Genomic DNA, 23,393 nt, shown 5'->3' with positions numbered 1-23,393 from the left:
TAAAACACGTGGGCTTTGCCGTTCCTCTTTTAACCTTTCGAGCCTTCTTGGCTCCTTTCACTAAATCCTTCCCTTCGATAGTTGGCAGGCAGTCCACAGCTCCGGCTGCAGCAGCCACAGCTGCTGCTGGTCTGGCTGAGCAAGGTATGTGCTATGGAACACCACTGTGAAACGCAGCATGCCGACTGAGTGCTTTCACCTAACGCGGGATGACTCATTTAACCATCGCTCATCATTGCTCATTGCAGTTACTTTTCCCTTTAAGAAAGCAATAAAGGTATGTGATTTTAAAAGAAAACACAAATGTACTTGTAGCATAGATACTTGCATCTATGTGTCTGCACACACACACACACACACACACACACACACACACACACACACACACAAATCTGAGTATATACCCCAGCCTCTATCTATATACATATATATATCGGGGTGCAAGAATTTAAGTTGGACACCACATCGAGCAAATAGTCTGTACACATGTGTGGCCATTTTTATGATCCCATGCTGGAGTCCAATTCTATTACACACCACCTCTTTATAAATTAATATGCATATACGTATTTGATCATCTGTGATTTACAACGCACTCTGACAGATTTGGCGCATGGGGTTAGCATGTTCTGACTAAATTGGTGTTTACATTGCAAATGAACAGCGATTTGAAAGAAGCCGGTTAAGAGCACACTGCAGACACAATGGTGAGGTTTGGGAAACAGTTTCACAGCCCCGGAACAGACAGACGTTCACTGATCTGGTGTATCTATTGTTTGTTTCTCATTTCCAGCTCTGGCAACACTCTGCCGCTTGTAGTGTCGGTGCGTGTGCTAATACTGTCTGAGTCTGTCAAAGTCCTGTGCTAATGCCTGGATTGCAGTCAAGACCACATTCTACTGTAGAATTGTTTTTTGAGTGGAAAGTGTTTAATTCCAGGAGCCTCAGATGGTGAAGAGAGAGAGGAACAATTACTTTTCGCCCAAACAAATCAAGACAAGATCACGTAGGCACCACACTCCATACTTGCCCACATACCTAATTCTGGAAGAACCATAATGGAGTGAGTTTTTTTAAAAATAGAACAACACCCACAATGTGCTGGAGGAGCTCAGCAGGTCAGGCAGCATCTATGGCTGGGAATAAACAGTTGATGTTTTCGAGCTGGGACCCTTCATCAGGACTGGAAAGGAAGGGGGAGGATGCCAGAATAAGAAGGTGGGAGAGGGGAGGAAAAAGTACAAGGTGGCAGGTGACGGGTGGATCCAGCAGAGGGAGAGGGGTGAAGTACAGAGCCGGGAAGTTGATTGGTGGAAGAGATAAAGAGTTGGAGAAGGAGGGATCTGATAGGAGAGGACAGAAGACCATGGAAGAAAGGGAAGGGAGAAGAGCACCAGAGAGATGTGCTGAGCAGGTAAGAAGGGAAGGTGTGAGAAGGAAACAAGAATGGGGAATGGTGAAGGGGGGAGGGGGAATTACCAGAAGTTCAAGAAATCGGTGTTCATGACGTTGGGTTGGAGACTACCCAAACAGAATATAAGGTGTTGCTCCTCCAACCTGAAGAGAACATTTTGGATAAAGACTTTGACACGATTCAGATTTATTTGACACATGTACTTTGAAATACACAGTGAAGTGCCCCATTGGCATTCACAACCAACGCACCCACAAAAGCCACCACACGTTCCAGCGCCATCATAGCACCCCACAATGCTCGACAGAGCAACACAGAACACAACAAGCAACAAAACAACAGCAAAACCAGCCCTTCCCTTTCTTCCCTTCCTATGCACATACAGTGCACAGTGCTCTATCCCTGGCAGGCCATCTTCCTTGGCCTCTAGCAGACCCATCAATTATTCGCAAACATTATTTTAAACAGAAGGGAACACTGAACTCTTTGCATGCAACGTACAGAGTATTAAACAAACACTAGTGATATTCTCCTACAGTCCAGGAGTGTAGAGTTCATTTCACTGTAAATCAGTACGTAACAGATACGTGGAGAAGCATGGAGAGAGCCTCATGGTTCTTTGCATAGAAGCAATACACAAGTGGTATTGAAGGCAAGTTGGGATAATGAGATATAAAACTGAAGAAAAAACTTGGGGAAGGAAAAGGCAACAGGAAGGAATAGAATTGTCAGCTTCGATGTGGTACCTGAACACTAGTACCAGCAGAGTAGATCAAATAGGTGAGGTTGTCATTCTCCAACAACAAGGATAAATGCCCAACAGGCAAACTATCAATGAATACCACAGACGAGCTTATAAAAATCCCTTCACTTGTGTTTTTTTAAGTATGAAACCCAACATTTCAACATTTTATTGGAATATAAAACAGTCTGTTCACTGGACAAATTGCAAAAGGGCAGATAATGAGTAACTCTTCCTCTTCACAGAGAGCTCTTTCATCAAAACATCCAGGTTTATGATGAGGGTTAGGAGATTTAATGAAGACTTTGGGAAGATTGTCTTTACGTTCCAGGATGGTTGACATCTGGCTTCTACCAATTGAAGACAGATATGCACACAAACACTGATGAAGTATTCAGGCAAGCACTTGACATGGAAGGTAACAGGCCATGTGATAACAAATGAGTTCAGTCTGGATGGCTACTCGATGGCCAGTGGGCTGGAGAACCCATTTCCTTGTCCTATAGGCTCTACAGAGACTTGCAACTCCATTCTTCTGCACCAGAAGTACATTTGAGCACCTCCGCCTCAATATTTTCCTCACATACAAGGCCAGATGACATTGGAGCAGAATTAGGCCATTTGGCCCTTCGAGCCTTCTCCAGCATTCCATCAAGGCTGATCTTCTTCTACCTTTTCCCAAAACTCTTAACTCCTAAGTTACAAACGTGCCCTCTGAGAACTACGGAAGAGATAGTGCAGGTGTGATTTTGTGGCGTGTATGTTTCTCGTCGTTATATTTTTAAAAATCAAGATTAGGGTATAATGAAAGCTAAATGTCCATTGTCTCAAGTCCAAGTTCAATTTTATTGTTATTCAAGTGCACAGATAAACAGTGCCAAACGAAACAACATTCCTCTGGATCAAGGTACACAGCACAGTACGTATAAGTCACACACAACACCACAAGTAAATTAACAAATAATAAAATATAGTTGATAAGATTGGCATTTAGTATAAGGTTTGCAGTCCTTTTTTCTTTGAGCTCAGATTCTCATCTCCTTGGACATTCCCAGTTTCCAGATTTTGACACTCACCAGCACTATGATATTTCAATCAGTCACTCTGTTAATGTACAAGCAAGGCATGTGATGCTCTCCCACATGAGAAACACAAGGCTACACAAGCACTTACTGAACTGTGAAAGGACAATACTTGCCCATAGTTACCAATATGAGGAATTCTTCTCTGAGATACCTTATCACTGACTCTCTGCACATGGATTTACCACAGGAGAAAAGTCCTTCACCTTAATCAACTTCAGAGGACCTGCATAGGTTTTGAGGGGTTGGGGAAAGGTAGGCGGCACTCCAAAGCAATCTGCATTCAAAGAACTAGCTGGAAAATGTGTTATAACCATTAGAAGGCGATTAAAATAAATCATCTCCAGTCCTTTCATTTGCGTCATGTACTAAGCGTGTGTGGCCCACATCACATGCCCTTGCCTCTGCGTGTCTGCATGAAGATGAGTTGCCTGCCTAATACCTTCCATCCTGTGACCACTGAAAGGGCCACTCCTCTGCTGCGCACGCACGTGTCCGATCTATATCGGAACAAAAGCTGTGATTCATGTCCTGACATTTCACTCATGGATCCAGTCCATTCGGAATGTGGAGACGCAGGGAAGAATAGAGGAATGAGCATGTTGTTTCCCGCTGAGAGTTTGTGTTCCTCATGGCAGGCCCTTAGGAAGCACTTGCATGTCACTTTCACTCCCTGGTCACCTCCTGTCTTCCTCTCTTGCCATTCCCAACTCCACCCCAACCTTTGTCTTATGGTGGTAACTTGGTCCCCAGGAAGAACTGACATTGCTAGTTTCTTCTTTCTATGTCAGCCCATCACCCCTACTGGGTCATAGGCCGTCGACAGCAGCTCACCACAGTTCTCCATCCTGGGCCAGTCTTTCAAGTTGTCTCCAGGTGTAGCCTGTCTTTGAAGGACTTTCCTCTCCCAGGGATGAGGTCTGTGGAGTTTCTGTTGGTGTTTCTCTTGCCCTGGGTTTTTACGGGATGGGGTTGCTAGCCCCATGCCCAACCCTCCTCCTTTCCTAGCTGGGCTTGGGAATGTTCATGATGGAGTTATTGTTAGTTTGTAACCCCTCTATTTCTGCCACCCAGTGTTCACCTTCATCTTCCAGCATTCTCGGCTGTCACTGCGTTGGTCTGACTGGAAACGTGGCAGTGTATGAGAGTCAAGGACAGATCCCAATTCTAGCTGTTGAGGCCAAAACTGTACCTGTCTGTGTGGTTCCTACGGACCTGCCTCATGCCATTCCCAACATTTAACCCATCCACCGCATTTGGAATGAAATTGCTATGAGAAACAAAAAGTATTGACTATTACAACTCAAACATCAATCTTTCTCCTCTATATTTCTCTCTATTCTCTCTACTTTCTCTGTGTAATCCATACGAGGTAAGATCATGACAGTAATTTTCAATATTTAATGAAAAACGCTTGAATTTGCCCTTTGATTCAGGGTTTACTGTAATACTGATCATTTTCTTCTTTTTGATTATTACAAAATACTTTAAATTCTTTCAAAAGTGTTCTTCTGCTGAATAGAACAACAAAGCGATTCATTGCACATTATCAGTCTGTAATGCAATGAATATTCACTCTCTTTTTCATTTGATTTTACAGCAGCTAAGAATTTGCTTAACAAGAAGACAGATGGAGTTAAGGTAGGTTGAAGGTTTTGACTGAGGTTCATTTGTATGTTGTATGTGTATGTGCATAATCTGTCTCTGCATATCTAATGTGGGGGATACATTATGAACTCCATAATAAGTTTAAAAGAGTGCAGAGAAAGTGTACAAAGATGTGCCAGGTCTGGAAGACCTGAGTGACAGTGAAAGGTTGAATCAGTTCGGACTTTATTCCCTGGAGCATAGGAGAATGAGAGGAGATTTGATAGAGGTATACAACATTATGAGGGGTTTAGAGAGGGTAAGTGTAAGCAGCCTATTTCTGCTGAGGTTGGGTGTGACTAGGTCATGGGTTAAGGGTGAAAGGTGAAATGTTTAAGGGGAACCTGAGGGGGAAATTCTTCACTCAGAGGCCGTGCGAGCTGCCAGTGGAAGTGGTGGATGCGGGTTCAATCGCAACGTTTAAGAGGAGTTTAGATAAGTACATTGATGGGAGCAGTATTGAAAGCTATGGTCCAGGTGCAGCTCAATGGGACTAGGCAGAATAATAGTTCAGCACAGACTAGATGGGGCGAAGGCCTTTTTTCTGTGCTGAAGTGTTCCATGACTCTGGGTGATGCCTCTGCTCTTGTCTCAGATGTGATACAGTGTCTGTGCATGCTTGTTTTGCTTGTGGGTCTGTGAAGGTATAGAGTAAGAGAGTCACAGGTGGAGAGGTTCCTGTTCAGTGTGTGTGTGGGCATTTGTGGAGCGTGTGTGATTCACACACAAAAGTGTATCATGCAGTTGGAGCACATGCATGTTTGTTGCATGCATTTGAAGTAATTGTGTATGTGTTGTAATTGTTAAAAGAGAGATTTTCTCTGTGTGTGGAAGGTGCAGATTTGTGTTGTGTGTGGGGCAGGTGCACTAGTATATTATATGTGTGTGTGTGAGAGAGAAGTGGGTGTGTGTGTGAGAGAAGTGGGTGTGTGAGAGAGAGAAGTTGGTGTGTGTGAGAGAGAGAAGTGGGTGTGTGTGTGTGTGTGAGAGAAGTGGGTGTGTGAGAGAGAGAAGTGGGTGTGTGAGAGAGAAGTGTGTGTGTGTGTGTGTGTGAGAGAAGTGGGTGTGTGAGAGAGAAGTGAGTGTGTGTGTGTGTGAGAGAAGTGGGTGAGGAGTGAGCGTATGTGAGAGAGAGAAGTGGGTGTGTGAGAGAGAGAGAAGTGGGTCTGTGTGAGAGAGAAGTGGGTGTGTGTGTGTGAGAGAAGTGGGTGTGTGTGAGAGAAGTGGGTGTGTGAGAGAGAGAAGTGGGTGTATGTGTGAGAGAGAGAAGTGGGTGTGTGTGAGAGAGAGAAGTGGGTGTGTGTGTGAGAGAAGTGAGCGTGTGTGAGAGAGAGAAGTGGGTGTGTGTGTGAGAGAAGTGAGCGTGTGTGAGAGAGAGAAGTGGGTGTGTGTGTGAGAGAGAAGTGGGTGTGTGTGTGTGAGAGAAGTGGGTGTGTGTGTGAGAAGTGAGCGTGTGTGAGAGAGAGAAGTGGGTGTGTGTGTGAGAGAGAAGTGGGTGTGTGTGTGTGTGTGAGAGAAGTGGGTGTGTGTGTGAGAGAAGTGGGTGTGTGTGTGAGAGAAGTGGGCGTGTGTGAGAGAGAAGTGGGTGTGTGTGTGTGTGAGAGAAGTGAGTGTGTGTGTGTGTGAGAGAGAAGTGAGTGTGTGTGTGTGTGTGAGAGAAGTGGGTGTGTGAGAGAGAGAAGTGGGTCTGTGTGAGAGAGAAGTGGGTGTGTGTGTGTGAGAGAAGTGGGTGTGTGAGAGAGAGAAGTGGGTGTATGTGTGAGAGAGAGAAGTGGGTGTGTGTGAGAGAGAGAAGTGGGTCTGTGTGAGAGAGAAGTGGGTGTGTGTGTGTGTGAGAGAAGTGGGTGTGTGTGAGAGAGAAGTGGGTCTGTGTGAGAGAGAAGTGGGCGTGTGTGAGAGAGAAGTGGGTGTGTGTGTGTGAGAGAGAAGTGGGTGTGTGAGAGAGAAGTGAGTGTGTGTGTGTGTGAGAGAAGTGGGTGTGTGAGAGAGAGAAGTGGGTGAGGAGTGAGCGTATGTGAGAGTGAGAAGTGGGTGTGTGTGTGTGAGAGAGAGAAGTGTGTGTGTGTGAGAGAGAAGTGGGTGTGTGTGTGTGAGAGAGAAGTGTGTGTGTGTGAGAGAGAAGTGGGTGTGTGTGAGAGAGAAGTGGGTGTGTGTGAGAGAGAGGTGGGTGTGTGTGTGAGAGAAGTGGGTGTGTGTGTGAGAGAGAAGTGGGTGTGTGTGTGTGAGAGAAGTGGGTGTGTGTGAGAGAAGTGGGTGTGTGTGTGAGAGAGAAGTGGGTTTGTGTGTGAGAGAGAAGTGGGTGTGTGTGTGTGAGAGAAGTGGGTGTGTGTGAGAGAGAGAAGTGGGTGTGTGTGTGAGAGAAGTGGGTGTGTGTGAGAGAGAAGTGGGTGTGTGTGTGAGAGAGAGAAGTGGGCGTGTGTGAGAGAGAGAGAGAGTTGGGTATGTGGAGAGGGCTTTCGATTTGATTATATGGTGGGGGTGAGTCTGTATGTGGGGAGAGCTTTCTGTGTGATTACGTATGTAGAAGGGGAGTGCGTATGTGGGGGGACAGTGTGTATATCGGGGGGAGTGTGATTTGGAGGGCGTGTGTGTCTGCTTTATTTTCCTAAGATTATTTCAAATTCATTCAAGTCCTGACTAATATGGAGAAAGCAAACATTTTTGAAGCTTCAAGATGGGGAGTTGAACCTCAGCTTTTCCCTGAGGGCGGAAACAAAGCATCACAGATGCCGTAAGTCCAAATGAAATCAGAAAACAGGTCAGACTGCATCTGTGGAGAGAGAAGTGGTGTTAGTGTTTCAGGTGGAATACCCTTAATCAGAATGGATATCTTGACCCTGAAACAATAACTTTCTAGACTGTGAGAGACCTGATGTACATCCCCATCACTTTCTGTAATAAACTCTGTGAAAGAGGTTTCTCTCACTCCCCGTGCTAATTCTGCCTCCTACTTATGAACAGAGAAGATTTAATAATCCACGTGCCGTATTTCAGTCTTATTTAGCCATAACTGTGCAGCCAAGTGCTAAATTTTTAGACTAGTTGATCAATCCTATCTTTACCAGCCTGCCTTTCTTTAAAGGTTGAGTGAACTTGGCCTTTTTTCCTTGGAGCGATGGAGAATGAGAGGTGACCTGATAGAGGTGTATAAGATGATGAGAGGCATTGATCGTGTGGATAGTCAGAGGCTTTTTCCCAGGGCTGAAATGGCTAACACGAGAGGGCACAGTTTTAAGGTGCTTGGAAGTAGGTACAGAGGAGATGTCAGGGGTAAGTTTTTTACGCAGAGAGTGGTAAGTGCGTGGAATAGGCTGCCAACAACAGTGGTGGAGGCGGAAACAATAGGGTCTTTTAAGAAACTCCTGGATAGGTACATGGAGCTCAGAAAAATAGAGGGCTATGGGTAACCCTAGGTAATTTCTAAAATAAGTACATGTTCGGCACAGCATTGTGGGATGAAGGGCCTGGATTGTGTTGTAGGTTTTCTATGTACGTTTCTAAATTTTGCCAAGATAAAACCCCATCTGAGCAGACAAATGTGTCTTTAAAAATGTCTTTTGGGGGGGGGGGTGTTATGGATGTGTCTGAATTCCAAACCAGGAAGATTTATACTTCAAATATGTAAACTTGGGTTTATAAAAAGTTGATAGGTTTTGGAGTACAAAAAGGCCCTTTTCAATATGCACTGCTCTTATGTGCATTTTAAGGATGTAATTCCAGGATTTCAGGAACAGATTTCAGTATCTAATCCAATCCATCTTCCCTCCCTTGTGATGACCCTTAGTCAGCAGCCATTTTGTAATTAGACTCTGTTTTCAGAATTGTTTGTTAGTTGTAGAATGGTAGAGTGATGTTGAAATCAAAGTGACCGTTTAGAGAATTCTGCGTCTTTCCCATCAACTATATTTAGAATTGAGAATACTCTTTAGATTCTGTAATGCAATAACCAAGATAGTTGTGTTTAGTCCTGGGTATGGATGTGATTCAATGATATATATCTAGTCCAAAAATCCACTGAAGAGTTGGTGGTCTTGGGGAATTAGATTGTGACAGACTTGTTGATGGAGGTGGGCATTAATGCTCCTTGATGGAGTTTTGCTTTGCATAGTGGTTAACGTAATGCTATCACAGTGCCCGTGACCCAGATTCGATTCCCGCTACTGTCTAAGGAGTTTGTATATTCTCCCCATGTCCACGTGGCTTTTCTCTGGCTGCCCCTGTTTCCTCTCACATCCCAAAGACGTATGAGTTAGGGTTAGCGAGTTGTGGCCATGCTATGTTGGGGCAGAAGGTGTGGCAACACTTGCAGGCTTCTCCCAGCACAATCGTCACAGAATTGATTTGACGCAAATGACACATTTCACTGCACGTTTCGATGTACATCGATGTGACAAATAAATTTTGCACAATCTGCTACAGTAGCATAGCATATTGGAGCATTTGATTGCTCTGGGACAATACTGGGGTTCAAAAGAATGAAGGAGGATCTCATTGAAACCTATGGAATATTGGAAGGCCTAGACAAAGTGGATGTGGAGAAGATGTTTCCTATAGCGGAGGAGTCTAGGATCGGAGGGCAAAGCCACAGAATAGAGGGACATCCATTTAGAACATAGATGAGGAGGAAATTCTTTAGCCAGAGGGAGGTGAATCTGTGGAATTCTTTGCTACAGACAGCTGTGGAGGCCAAGTCAGAGGTGGATAGGTTCTTGCTTGGTTTGTGTCAAAGATAATTGGGACAAGGCATGAGAATGGAGTTGAGAGGGAGAATAAATCAGGCACGATGGAATGGAGCAGACTTGATGGGCTGAATGGCTCGATTATGCTCCTACTCCTTATGATCTTACGGTGTAAATTCAACTGAAATTCTAAAGAATGATTTAAAGATATTAGATTACAAGTAACTCCATGTACTAATTAAATAATGTGCCACTAACTTATGACAATAGATTTGCCAATATGTTATCTTAACCTGGCAAGTTAATACTGATTCCCAGGAAAAAAGGTATGAGTATCCATACAATTCGCTACATTTTCCTGGCATATTGAATTTTTCATATTTTTATTATTTAGCTCAATTTTGCTTTTGTAAACACTGTCTGTTGCTTTTGTGCTGTGTATCCATGGTAACCAAGGCAGCCAAACCCACAGCTCACTAACCATACATCTTTGGTATATGGGAGGAAACCCAGGGAGTCACTGTTTGTCCCACTCCCATCAGGAGGAGGCTATGTAGCTTCTACACCAAGCCTACCAGACTCACAGTTCCTTTCCCCAAGCAGTAAGGCTGACCAGCACCTCCACCACTGCTTTATTACTTCCCATCAGTCACCTTCTGCACAGCCCAGCGTCACCTTGTGGACATACAATCAATCTATGTATATAAGCATCCATCATCAGGAGAGTACAGGCCCAGAGTATCAAACTCTCCTCATACAATAACCCTTTCATTCCCAGAATCATTGTTGTGAACCTCCTTTGGAGCCTTTCCAATGCCTTTCATGCCAGCAATGCCAACAATGCCAGCACAAAATTGCTCACAACACTCCAAATACGTTCTGATCAATGTCTTATAAAGCCTCAGCATTACATCCCTCCATTTATGTTCTAGCCCCCTCGAAATGGCTGCTAACATTGCATTTGCCTTCCTTAACAACGACTCAATATGCAAGCTAACCTTCAGGAAATCCTGCACAAGGACACCCTTACAACGTCCCAGCTGTGTTACGGAAGATCTGTGCTCCACATCTAGCTATGGCTCCAGCGAAGTTAAGAGAGTAGCAACACTGCCATCTACCTAATGATAGAAAAATTCAGAATCAGCTTTATTATCACTGACATACTGTAGGTCGTGAAGTTTGTTGTTTTGTGGCAGCAATACTCTGCAACACATCAAATGCTACTAGAAGTTACAATAAATAATGTAAGTATAAGAATATATTAAAAATAAATAAGTAGTGCAAAAAAGAGCAATAAGTAAGATGGTGTTCATGATCCAAAGTAAATATATTAACAACATACATTTATATCAATCCTGAGATTAATTTTCTTGTGGGCATACTCAATACAAGAAACATAAAATAATCAATGAAAGACCGCACCCAACAGGACGGCCAAACAACCAGTATGCAAAAAACAACAAACTATGCAAATACAAAAAGAAAGAAGAAAAGAAATAATAATAGATAAGCAATAAATATTGAGAACATGAGACGAAGACTCCATGAAAGTGAGTCCATAGGTTGTGGGAACAACTCAGTGATGGGGTGAGTGAAGTTGAGTGAAATTATCCCCTCTGGTTCAAGAGCCTGATGGTCCATTCAGGAATCTCATGGCAGAGAGCAAGAAGCTGTTCCTAAAACTACAGTGTGTCTTCCCGACGCTGTACCCCTCCTTCATGGTAGGAACGAGAAGAGGGTATGTCCAGGATGGCGAGGGTCCTTTATGATGGATGCTGCCTTCTTGAGGCATTGCTTTGATGGTGGAGATATTAGTGCCCATGGCGGAGATGTTAGTGCCCTTGTTGGAGATGTTAGTGCCCTTGTTGGAGATGTTAGTGCCCTTGTTGGAGATGTTAGTGCCCATGGTGGAGTTGTTAGTCCCCATGGTGGAGATATTAGTGCCCTTGTTGGATATGTTAGTCCCCATGGTAGAGATGTTAGTGCCCATGGTGGAGATGTTAGTCCCCTTGGTGGAGATGTTAGTGCCCATGGTGGAGATGTTGGTGCCCATAGTGGAGATGTTAGTGCCCATGGTGGAGATGTTGGTACCCATGGTGGTGATGTTAGTGCCCGTGGTGGAGATATTAGTGCCCATGGTGGAGATGTTAGTCCCCTTGGTGGAGATGTTAGTGCCCATGGTGGAGATGTTAGTCCCCTTGGTGGGGATATTAGTGCCCATGGTGGAGATGTTGGTGCCCATGGTGGAGATGTTAGTGCCCATGGTGGAGATGTTGGTGCCCATGGTGGAGATGTTAGTGCCCGTGGTGGAGCAGACTGAGTCTACAACCCTCTGCAACTTTTTTGATACGTCCTGCTTACAGAAACTAGGAAGCTCCAATCCAGCTAATTAGTTCCCAATCAGCCAGCTGGTAACCATTAGCAAAGTAATGGAATGGACATCATTGATGTCCTAAACGGGGCACTAATTCACCAATAATCCTCCTACTTACACCCAGTTTGGGTTTAGTTAGGATCACCCAGTTCCAGATCCCATAATGGTCCTAGTCCAAACACGGGGAAGGTACAGAATTCCAGAAGTGATGGAGTTACTGTTCTTAACAACAGCCAGGAATAACCTGGTAAGTAGCGACTCACATGTGGACCACATAAACACAAGAGATTCTGCAGATGCAATTACAAAGAAGGCATGCCAGCAGCTGTACATCATTTGGAGTATAGAAATTAGGATTAGAAACTTCTAAGTTTCTCTATCAACCAAGAAATTGATAGTGGACTTCAGGAAGGGGAAGCTGGGAGAACACACACCAGTCTTCATTGAGAGGTGAGCAGCTTCAAGTTCCTGGACGTCAACATCTCTGAAGATCTTTCCTGGGTCCAACATATTGGTGCAATTATGAAGAAGGCATGCTATACTTCTTGGAGTTTGAGGAGATCTGGTACAGCACCAAAGACTAGCAAATTTCTGCAAATGTGCTGTGGAGAGCATTCTAACTGGCTGTGTCACTGATCGGAAAAGGCTACAAGGGGTTGTTAGCTCAGCCAATCGCATCGCGAGCACTCGCCTCCCCAGCATCAAGGACATCTTCGAAATGCGATGCCCCAAAAAGGCAGCATCCATCATGAAGGAACCCATCACCCAGGACATGCCCTCTTTTCATTACTACCATCAAGAAGCTACAGGAGCCTGAAGACATACTGAACATTTTAGGAACAGCTTCTTTTTCTCTGCCATCAGATTTCTGAACGAACATTGAACCCATGAACGCTACCTCACTGTTCAGCTCTCTGTTTGCACTGTTTATTTCATTTTTATATATGTTACTTGTTTGCTATTGAGCAGACCGTTGAAGGAAGACATTAGCCTCTGTGCATTGTGTAGAAACCAGTTCACAATGCTGGTTTTAAGATTTAATGGTGGTTTCTTTTGGAATAAAGCTATAAATTAAAACTTAATTTTTACTAGTCTGCTATCAGAGGAGGAGCCAAGAACCCAAATATTAACCCTTGCTGGAGGGCTTTAGATCAAATTAACTCCTGTTACCAGAAGCAGCAGAGTTGAGAATTATAAATGTGTAGTGCAGGCTAACATAGCGCAAATTAATAGATTATAGAGACGATAAATGGCAGAAAATAAAGAGGGTGCCGAGGAGATTTACCATGTTGCTGTCTGGATTAGAGATCATATTTTATGTGGATAGGTTGACCATTGCCTTTGTCAGAGCTGGGGAGCAGCCAATACCTGCCAAAAGAACATCTACAGGCATTCTGACCTCTGCAAGGGACTGGCAGTTGTTGGTGGACCTCGAAGGGCAGCTGAAGTTCCCCAACCATATCGCAGCCACCACCCTGCGACCAGACATTGTCCTAGTGTCTGAGTCTACTGAGCAAATGGTGCTGCTGGAGCTGACAGTCCCATGGGAAGATAGCTTGGAGGAGGCCTTTGAAAGGAAGCTCTCCAAGTACGCAGGACTGGTCAGCAACTGTCAGCAGGCTGGATGGAGAGTGAGGTGTCTCCCAGTGGAGGTTGGTTGTAGGGGATTCATAGCCCGTTCTTTAGTTAGGGCCTTCAGCATTTTGGGCATCAAGGGAGAGAGGAAGAGGCGAGCCATCCGCCATACCGCCGATGCGGCAGAGAGGGCCTCAAGATGGCTGTGGCTCAAAAGAGGGGAGCCATGGAGTCATAAGTAGCTAGCCATCTGGACACAAGCTGGGGTCTGATCAGCCCCGGCTGGGTCACCTGGAGGAGGTTGTATGATGTTGAAAGACCCGAAACACCCGATGATTCCAGGAACATCACTGAAGATGTGTTGAGAAGCATCAATAGATGTATGTACACAGTGAGTTAAGACTTTTCAGTTTGGAGCAAAGGATAGTTGACTTAATAGAGGCATAGATTGAGTGGACAGTCAAACACACTTGCCCAGGCTGGAAATGGCTAATAAGAGGGGGCATAATTTTAAGATGTTTTATGGAAAGTATAGGTGGGGAGGTTAGAGATAGGTTTTTTTTGCACAGAGGGTGGTGAGTACATGGAATGCCCTACTAAGGGTGGTGGTAGAGGCAGATACATTAGGGACAATTAAGAAACGTTTAGATAGGCACATGAATGATAGAAAAATGGAGGGCTGTATGGGAGGGAAGGGTTCGATTAGAATTGGTTAAAGAGTCAGCACAACATTGTGGGCTGAAGGGCCTGTACTGTACTGTACTATTCTATGTATAAACTGCTTCTGGATTTAAGTAGTAACTGCAGATGCTGGGAATCTAGAGCAACACACACAAAATGCTCGAAGAACCCTGTCGAAGAGTAAAATAAAATATCAACTGTTTGCTTCCCTCCCGAGTGCTACCTGTCTTGCTGAGTTCCTCCAGCGTTTTGTGTATGTTCTTCTGGGTTTAAGTTTGCTGATTAGTGTATTGAAAGTCTAAAATAATCTTTCAGTCGTAATCAGGAGTGGGATTATTGAATCATACGGAGGATCTCAAGCCATATGCTCTGCTCTGTCGCATTGATAACCATGCCAAGTCTCTCATTTTAATTGTTGTAGACTCTCTCCATGCCTCCCAAGTCCCTATTTTATACATAAGAAACACCTTGGCTTCAAGTGCTTCTGTTATACCAATGATATGTTAACCATTACTGTGACTATGTCTTTGGCAGATTCATTGTTAACTGTCCCACCACAAGTTTTCTGATGCCCAGTCACTATAATCCACGTACAATTGGAGTGAAGTGTTATATCTGCCCACTCCCAAATTTAATTCCAATTTCTCCATCAATACTCCCCCTAATCCTCTGGTGAATAAACCCTTGACTTGTAACAACTGTGGCAGTTTGGGAAGACAGATGACCTGGCATTGAATTGGGATGAGCCATATTCTTCTGCAGTACTGCTCATATCTGCCCATGCTTGAGAAACATACAGTGGACGAGAAGGTGGCTTTGATATTCCCATGTTGTAATTGCAATCCATCTGACCCTCCTCAAACCCTTTGTGCTTCTCCTATCTAACCAGTGGAAATGTTTTGTTCTTTCCCTCCTCTTGCATTGAACTGTTCAGAAAAGGAAGTCCAGTTCCAGTGTTCCTTTAATGGTGAGGATCTTTTCCGACTTCGACATTTTCACCTCATCTTCCACGCATTGTGCTCGCTGAGTATACGCTCCATTCCGCCATGTGCTCCAACCATCCATTGGTGTTGCTGGGGCAAATTGAAGAGTGCCTGTTCTTCATTGTCCATCACCATCCCTCATCCAGCCTCATGTTGTCTTGTGTGCGCTTACCCGCTGTAGCTGTCTTCCAATGTTGTATAAGCACCAGTCTTGAGATCACGCTGATGCTTCTACCTTACTTAAAATGAAGTCCTATTCCTTCAGGCCTGATGAGAGCACACAAGAGTCCTGCATGTTTTGATTCTTTGAAGACCATGGCAATATTTTTTTGCATTGTTATCAATCTGTAGGCTTGTCTACTTAGCAAACAGCATAATTTCACAGGACCAAGAACTCAATGCCTGACATTCCTTGACAAGTGGTAAGAAAATAAGTGTAGTTTATTAAGATGCATTACCTCTGGAGAGGATTATGACAGTTGGTGATAGAATGTGTACATTTAAGTAATGGAATGAATTTCACCTCTGTTGGTCAGGGGCGACCATGGATGATGCGTCCTAGCTAACTACGTATATGCGGACAGTAAGCAAGCCAGGGCAGTACAATATGGAGAGCAAGCTGCTGTGAATGAAGCAGGCCGCCTCTCTCCACATAGTCAATGTCCTCTAGTATTTGGCATTTCTACTGTGGGAATAAGACTAACTTTCTACCCTACGTATGCAGCTCATAATTCTATCACCTTCTTTCCAGCCTCCCCTCAGTTTTCCACACTCCAGAGAAAACTCAAGTGTTGTCCAACCTCCCCTTATAGTTAACACTGTCTTACCCAGGCACCATCCTGATGAACTTCCTCTGTTTCCTGGCCAAAGCTTCCACGTCCCCCTGCAACGGGGCAACCAGAATTGCACACAGTTTCATTGTTGTTGTTGTTGCAACAGTGCTTTCAGGTAGAAACAATAATGTGTAAGTCCTCCAGTGGTCGGGGTCAACCATGGATATTGCATCCCAGCCGCCTACAGTAGTCGATACGTGGGCAGTACGGTATGGAGAGCAAGCTGCTGCCCATGCAGCGCGCTCCTCAGTCTCCCCCTCTCCACGCAGCTGTTGAATCCAGGCAACAGCAGAGACCGATACAGTCTGGCACCAGCAGTGTTGCAGTAGTTGCCAATCAGCATTGAACTCAACATAGGGATTCCGGCTCCGCATTTCTCCTGGGGGTTTACTCCCAAAGCCTTCCCCATGAGTGCGTATATCTGTAAGGCAGAGGAGGTTTGAGATCAGAGTTTTCCTTCTCCTGAATGAGCTGCTATTCTCCCTCACATTCCGTGAGTTTCCCTAGGTGATCGACTTACTTCCAACACTGAAAACGTAGATTAATTGGGCCCTGTCATTCGCCCCTAGTGTGTAGGTGAGTGGTTAAATCTTGTGGGGGGGTGGGTGCATAATAAACTGGGATTATTGTAAATGAATAGTTGGCGATCTACACGGACATGGTGGTGAGAGGGGGTGTTTCTGCACTATCTTCTTTCAGGTAGGGAGCCAATTGAAGATTTTAGAACTGAGGTTGAAATATTCTGTTTGGCTTACATGAATTGACTTAAAGATTTGGTGTAATATGTTGGAGGAGGAGCCCAAAGGGTGTTTTCTCCACATACCCCTGGGTATGCCAGGTCACAGATGCCAATAGTGGTCACGTAAACTGTAAGATGCATGTGGGGCTCCCACCCCTGGGCAGCCCAGTCTACAGCAGGTATATCCACCTTCAGATTCAGATTCAGTTATTTATCACATGTACATCAAAACATGGTGAAATGTGTTGATCTCATTGAAACCCAGTGAATACTGGAAGGCCTAGATGAAGTGGACATGGAGAGGATGTTTCCAGTAGTGGAGGAGTCTAGAATCAGAGGGCACAACCTCAGAATAAAAGGATGTCCTTTTGGAATAAAGGTAAGGAGGAATTTCTTTAGCCAGACGCTGGTGAATCTGTGGAATTCATTGCCACAGTCAGCTGTGAAGGCCAAGTCACTGGGTATATTTAAAGTGGAGGTTGATAGGTTCTTAATTTGTAAGGGCGTCAAGGGTTACAGGGAGAAGGCAGGAGAATGGGGTTGAGAGGGAAAATAAATCAGCCATGGTACAATGGTGGAGAAAACTTGGTGGATTGAATGACCTAATTCTGCTCCTAAATTTCAAGGTTTTACAGTCTATGGTTTGTGTTAATAACCAGCACACTCAAGGATGTTCTCGGGGCAGTCTGCAAATTCCAGCACCAACGTAGATGTCCACAGCGTTCAGCAGAACAACAGAACAACAGCAAAACAAGTCTGTTCCTCCCTCCCACCCACCCACTCAAACACCCAGAGAGGTGCCCAACCCCAGGACACAGTCATCAGGCCGCTGACTTCCCAAGTGGACTCACAGACTTGCAAGACCCAGAACTTGGGCATTTGAGCCTTTGGGCCTCAACTTCAGGACTTCTGATTGACTTTCAGGCTTCGATCTGCAGTATCATTCTCTTTGCATTCCAGAAGATTCCATGGCAAGTTTTAGGACATTTCCTGCGGGGTCCTTAATCTAGGTGGGCACTTGTCAGATTAGTGGAAGAATCAAGCCTGTGCAAACCCGGCAATGTCAGACAAAGTATTGACTATTTTAGTGCATTTAGGTATCAAATCACCAGTTAGACCATTCAACCTTTACACTGATGTTCACCAGACACCAGCATACTGTAGGTGTGATCTGATAAAACGCACAGACCTCTACAATTATGGATGTCATTCGAATAGGACCAAACACATCGCTGTCAACCTATTGCAGGCATTTTAATCACTATACTAGACTTACTCTGCAAAGATTTATACGAAGCAAGATTTAGATTCACATCATTTTATCACATTGAAACATACAGTGAAATGCGTCATTTACGTTAAAACTCAGCGTAACCTAGGGATGTGCTGAGAACTGCCCGCAAGTGTTGCCACACATCCTGGCACCAACCCTGGAATGCCCGCAATGCTTGGCAGAACAACACAGAACACATCAAACAACAAAACAACAACAGCAAAACGGGCCCCGTTCCTCCCTCCAAATATTCCACTAGAATTGCTTCAAGATTCAGATTTATTGGTCACGTGTACAGGCTAGCAGAGGGAAGGAGCACGTTACACCTCCTTTGGTAGAGTCGTGTCTCCACCCCACAATACAGCGAAGTAAACCCTTCTATCCTTCAATAATGTTCAGCTGTGGTAACTGGGAACATTACGCTATGGTGCACATTCCTCAGGAAGGAACTTCTGCGTAACTGGCATACACAAATAGACAGGCACACGTTTCGAACACTGTGGAAGCTGTTTACTGGAAGAGGCTAAATTCAGATTCAGGTTAATTTACTTATCACATGTACATTGAGACATACAGTAAAAAAAAGTCATCTGCGTTAACAACCAACACAGACCGAGGGTGTGGTGGGGGCAGCCCGCAAGTGTTACCACACATTCCGCTGCCAACATAGCATGCCCATCATGTTCAGCAGAACACAGGACCCAACAAGCAATGAAACAACAGCAAAACAAGGACCCCCACCCCACCCACCCACCCACGTGTTCTGTAGCCATGTGACAATCCCAGGCACAACCTGAAGGTGAGATCTAAAGAAGAGAACTGCTGATTGTGATCTTTATGGTTTATCTCATACACCAGTTGGGGTCTCAGTTATCTCAGTTTAAAAATAAATAAATGGTATTAAAAAAAATAGTGACACATTTTTGTTAGTATCTGTCATCTTTTTAACATGAGAGATTAATTCGTGCATAAAGATTGAGTCCGTGAGGGAGTATATTGGAGCAGGAGTAGGCAGGCCTCTCGTCTCAAGCCTGCTCCTCATTCAGTGCGATCATGGCTGATCTTCCCAATCCCTCAGCTCTTCTTCTGTACCAGTTCCTGATCTTTCAAATTTTTATCTATCTCCTCGCTAAATACCTCCAGTAATCAAGCCACCACAATCCTTTTGGCCATTGATTTCTAGAGATTCACAGTTCTCCGTGAGATGAAGTTCCCACGCAATTCATTTGTAATTGCATATCTCCTTGGAAACTCTCCCCCTAGTAGAAACTTCTCAGCACCTGCCCTGTTATGTCTGCTTGGCATCTTATGTTTTAACATGATTGCTTCTCATTCTTTAAAACTCCAAAGAATATCATTCTAACTTCTTCAGCCGTCATAGTTGGACAAACCTCTTATCCCAGGAATAAAAAACACAAGAGATTCTGCAGGTGCTGGAGATGCAGAGCAACACATATAAAATACTGGAGCAACTCAGCATGTCGGGCAGCATCCATGGAGAGGAATGAACAGTCGAAGTTTCAAGCTGAGACCCTTCATCAAGACTCTTTCTGATGAAAGTTGACTGTTTATTCCCCTTCATTGATGCTACCTGACTTGCTGAGATCCCAAGAATTAGCCTCGTGGGTCTCCTCTGCTATTATATTCTTTCTTAAATAACAGGACGAAAGCCTTGCTGGTATCTGATACAATTGAAGCATTACTTCCTCACTTCCAAATATCAGCCTTCTGGCTCTGTTACAATGTAAACAGCATTTTTAAAAAAGTGGTGGTTTAAAGTTTTATTTTTGTTTATCAGATGTAAAGATACTGGGATTAAATCAAAGTGTTGGCAGGTCTGTGGTCCCAATGCTGAGAAAGTTTGGAGTGACTCCAACTCACTTGTTATTCAGGCACAAACTTTCTTTTAGGTAGATTTCATCAGTAATCAGTTGCTGAGCTCACCTTGGAATGCTGCCGTGTGCCCCTCCAGATTACGGTGTTTTATTTGCTTGGTAACCGTTGACAAAATGGCTGGCCTTCTAAAAGAAAACTTCGTTCTTTACCTTCCCTCTGTCAGACGCTTGAAGATAGCTAAGTGCAGCTCCTTCGGGGTCTGAAGATGTCTGACAGTAACAGATCTGTTTCTGGGTTGTGCTAACCTGTTTCTTTCTGTCTTCTCAACAGGCACAGACTAACAACAGCAAAAACAACGTAGTCAGCACCCCAAAGGAACCCGCCCCTTCAGCCACAATGGTAACTCTCAGCTTCCTTCATCTCACTTTGCCGTGGATGTGTTTCTCTGTGCAGTGCTGGTTTATTTGTTCCTGAGAATTCAAAGAGCTGTTATTATTCTGTCTTGTGTAATGAATTGGTACTGGCTTCTAACTTCCCTGCCAGAGAGGATATAATAGCCTGTCAGTTCAGGTGAGTGAAATTATCCGTGCAGGTTCGCAACCATCAGACTCCTGAACCAGTGTGGATAACTTCATTCACCTCAACTCTGAACTGATTCCACAACCTACAGACTCACTTTCAAGGACTCTACAACTCACGTTCTCAGTATTATCTATCTATCTACAGTATCCATCTATCCCCACCTTTTTATTCTGCCACCTTCATTTCCCGTTCTGATGAAAGGTCCTGACCCGATATGTTGACTGTTTGTTCATTTCCATAGATGCTGCCTGACCTGCTGAGTTCCTCCAGCATTTTGTGTGTGTTGCTCTGGATTTCCAGAATCTACAGAAGTTCCCGTGTCTACCTATTACTTATTTGTCTTCTTTTGCAAATTCATTGTTTGTCAGTATTTGTTTGTGAGGTTTTTTTATTGATTTTATTGTATTTCTTTGTTTTACTGTGAATGCCTTCAAGAAAATTAATCTCAGGGTAGTATATGGTGTAGATTATACATGGATAATTAATTTATTTTGATCTTTGAACAAATTCAGATCAAATCGAATTCGGTCCTGAACTGGAATGCAGACACGTAGCAGACTCAAGGGTTCCTGAGGTTACAAATGTCAAGCATCTCAGCTCCTTCTGCAAGAAGTGGAATTTCCCAGTGGCCAGCCATTTCAATCCCAATCCCATTTCCCATTCCAACATGTTGGTTCCATGGATTCATCTTCTGCCACAAAGAGGCCACTCTCGGGTTGAAAGAGCAACACCTCATTTTGTGTCTACATAGCTTCTGACCTGATGGCATGAACACCAATTTCTCCAACTTCACATATATCCTTCTTCCCTTTCTGCCATGATCCACTCTCCTCTCCTATCAGATTCCTTCTTCTCCAGCCCTTTGCCTTTTCCACTTATCAGCTCCCAACTTCCGGCATGGTGGCACAACACTTTACAGTACGTGTGACCCAGGTTCAATACCCACCGCTGTCTGTTAGGAGATTATACTTTCTTCCCGTGACTGCATAGGCTTCCTTCGGGTGCTCCGGTTTCCCTTCATGGTCCAAAGTCGTACTGGTTAGTAGGTTAATTGGTCACTGTAAGTTGTTTTGTGATTAGGGTTAAATTGGGGGTTTCAGAGCTGAATGGCTCGTGGGACTGAAAAGGCCTGTTCCATGCCGTATCTCAATAAATAAATAAATACTTCATTCCTCCCCCACCTACCTGGCTTCACCTATCATCTTTTAGCTTGTCCTCCTTCCCCTCCCCCACCTTCTTATTCTGGTATCTTCCCGCTTCCTTTCCAGTCCTGAAGAAGTGTCTTGACCCAAAATGTTGACTGTTTAATCATCTCCATAGATGCTGCCTGGCCTGATGAGTTTCTCCAGCATTGTGTGTGTGTTGCTCTGGATTTCCAGAATCTGCAGAATCTCTTGTGTTTATGACTTGTGGAATTTCAACTTTACACAAAAATTCTTCCACATCAAAAATAAGTCTGGCTCCTGTTCATCCTCTTGAAGAGATTAACCCTCTTTTGATGATTTTTCTGATTATAATCTCAACTCTACCCAATATGATCATATGAACTAGACCGTAAGGAACTGTGGAGACAGTGATCAGGGTCAGAATCTGAATCAGGTATATTATCACTGACATATTATCATGAAATTTATCATTTTGTGATGTATGTCAATCTGATTACTGACAGCAGGAACAGAGCTGGAGTTTGATGCAAACAAGTCTGAGGTGTTGCACTTTGGGAGGACAAACCAGAATAGGACTTGCACAGTGAATAGTAGGGCACTGAGGTATATGGTAGGACAGAGGGACTTGGCAATCCAGATACTTAAGTTCTTGAAAGTGGCATCACAGTTAGATAGGGTTGTAAAGAGAGCTTTTGACACACTGGTGTTTGTAAATCACTGTATTGAGTACGGGAGTTGGGATGTTATGTTGAAGTTGTATAAGACGTTGGTGAGGCTTAATTTGGAGTGCTCTGTGCATTTTTGGTCACCTACCTACCAGAAAGATGTCAATAAGATTGAAGGGGTGCAGATGAAATTTACAAGAATATTGCTGGAACTTGTGGACCTGAATTATAGGGAAAGGTTGAACTGGTTAGGACTTCATTTTCTGGAGTGTAGAAGATTTAGAGGAGGTTTTATTGGGGTATACAAAATTATGAGGGGTGTAGACAGGGTAAATGCAAGAAGGCTTTTTCCACTGAGGTTGGATGAGACTGCAACTAGAGGTCATGGGTTACAGGTGAAAGGTGAAATATTTAAAGGGAACCCGAGGGGGAACTTCTTCACTCAGGAGATGGTGGGAGTGTGGAATGAACTGCCAGTGAAAGTGGTGGGTGCAGGTTTAATTTCACCATTTCAGAGAAGTTTGGATAAGTACATGGATGGTAGGGGAATGGAGGACTGTTGACCAGCTGTGGGTCGATGAGACTAGGCAGAGTAACAGTCCAGCATGGACTAGATGGGCCAAAGAGCCTGTTTCTGTGCTGTATTGTTCTATGGCTGTAAGTGGTCTTGGAACTGCGCAAAATGTGAATCTGTCAATGCAACCCAGAGCACAGCAGATTTGCGGTGAATTCTACAGACCAGTGATTTTAAAGTGAGGCGCGTGTAACCCCTTCAGAACCAGCCCACCTCTTCACTTTGTTTTTAAATCTCCATTACCACAGCAACAGGAAGGGATCAAGACCACAGAAGTGGTAGCCATTAGCAAAACGCTTTCAGAGTTCAGGGCATCAAAGTTCAGAGTTCACTGCCGGCATTCTCTGCAAGAAAGTTTGTACGTCCTTCCTGTGTGCTCGTGGGTTTCTTCCAGGAGTTCCAGCTTCCTCCCACATGCCAAAGATTTGTAGACTAAAAGGTCATTGTAAATTGTCCTGTGATTACGCTAGGGTTAAATCGGGGTTGCTGAGTGGCGAGGCTCAATGTACCAGAAGGCCCCGTTCCACACTGTATCTCTAAATTTGAAA

The 23,393-nt window shown here is 44.2% G+C and overlaps 1 protein-coding gene across 3 annotated transcripts in view; it reads left to right on the top strand.

The window, feature by feature from the left end:
- camk2g2 (calcium/calmodulin-dependent protein kinase (CaM kinase) II gamma 2) overlaps positions 1–23,393 on the top strand; it is a 492,136-nt gene that overhangs the window by 410,003 nt on the left and 58,740 nt on the right. Inside the window, exons 13-15 of one of the 3 annotated variants that reach the window (XM_063070378.1) lie at positions 82–144; positions 4,839–4,879; positions 20,189–20,257. In XM_063070378.1, the coding sequence (XP_062926448.1) occupies positions 82–144; positions 4,839–4,879; positions 20,189–20,257 (173 nt within the window). The remainder of the gene's footprint in view (positions 1–81; positions 145–4,838; positions 4,880–20,188; positions 20,258–23,393) is intronic. The other 2 variants (XM_063070379.1, XM_063070380.1) reach the window with 2 other exon arrangements.

This window comes from Mobula hypostoma, chromosome 18, assembly GCF_963921235.1.
Source record: "Mobula hypostoma chromosome 18, sMobHyp1.1, whole genome shotgun sequence".
NCBI classification, from domain to species: Eukaryota; Metazoa; Chordata; class Chondrichthyes; order Myliobatiformes; family Myliobatidae; genus Mobula; species Mobula hypostoma.
This window is presented reverse-complemented; position numbering and strand designations above follow the sequence as displayed.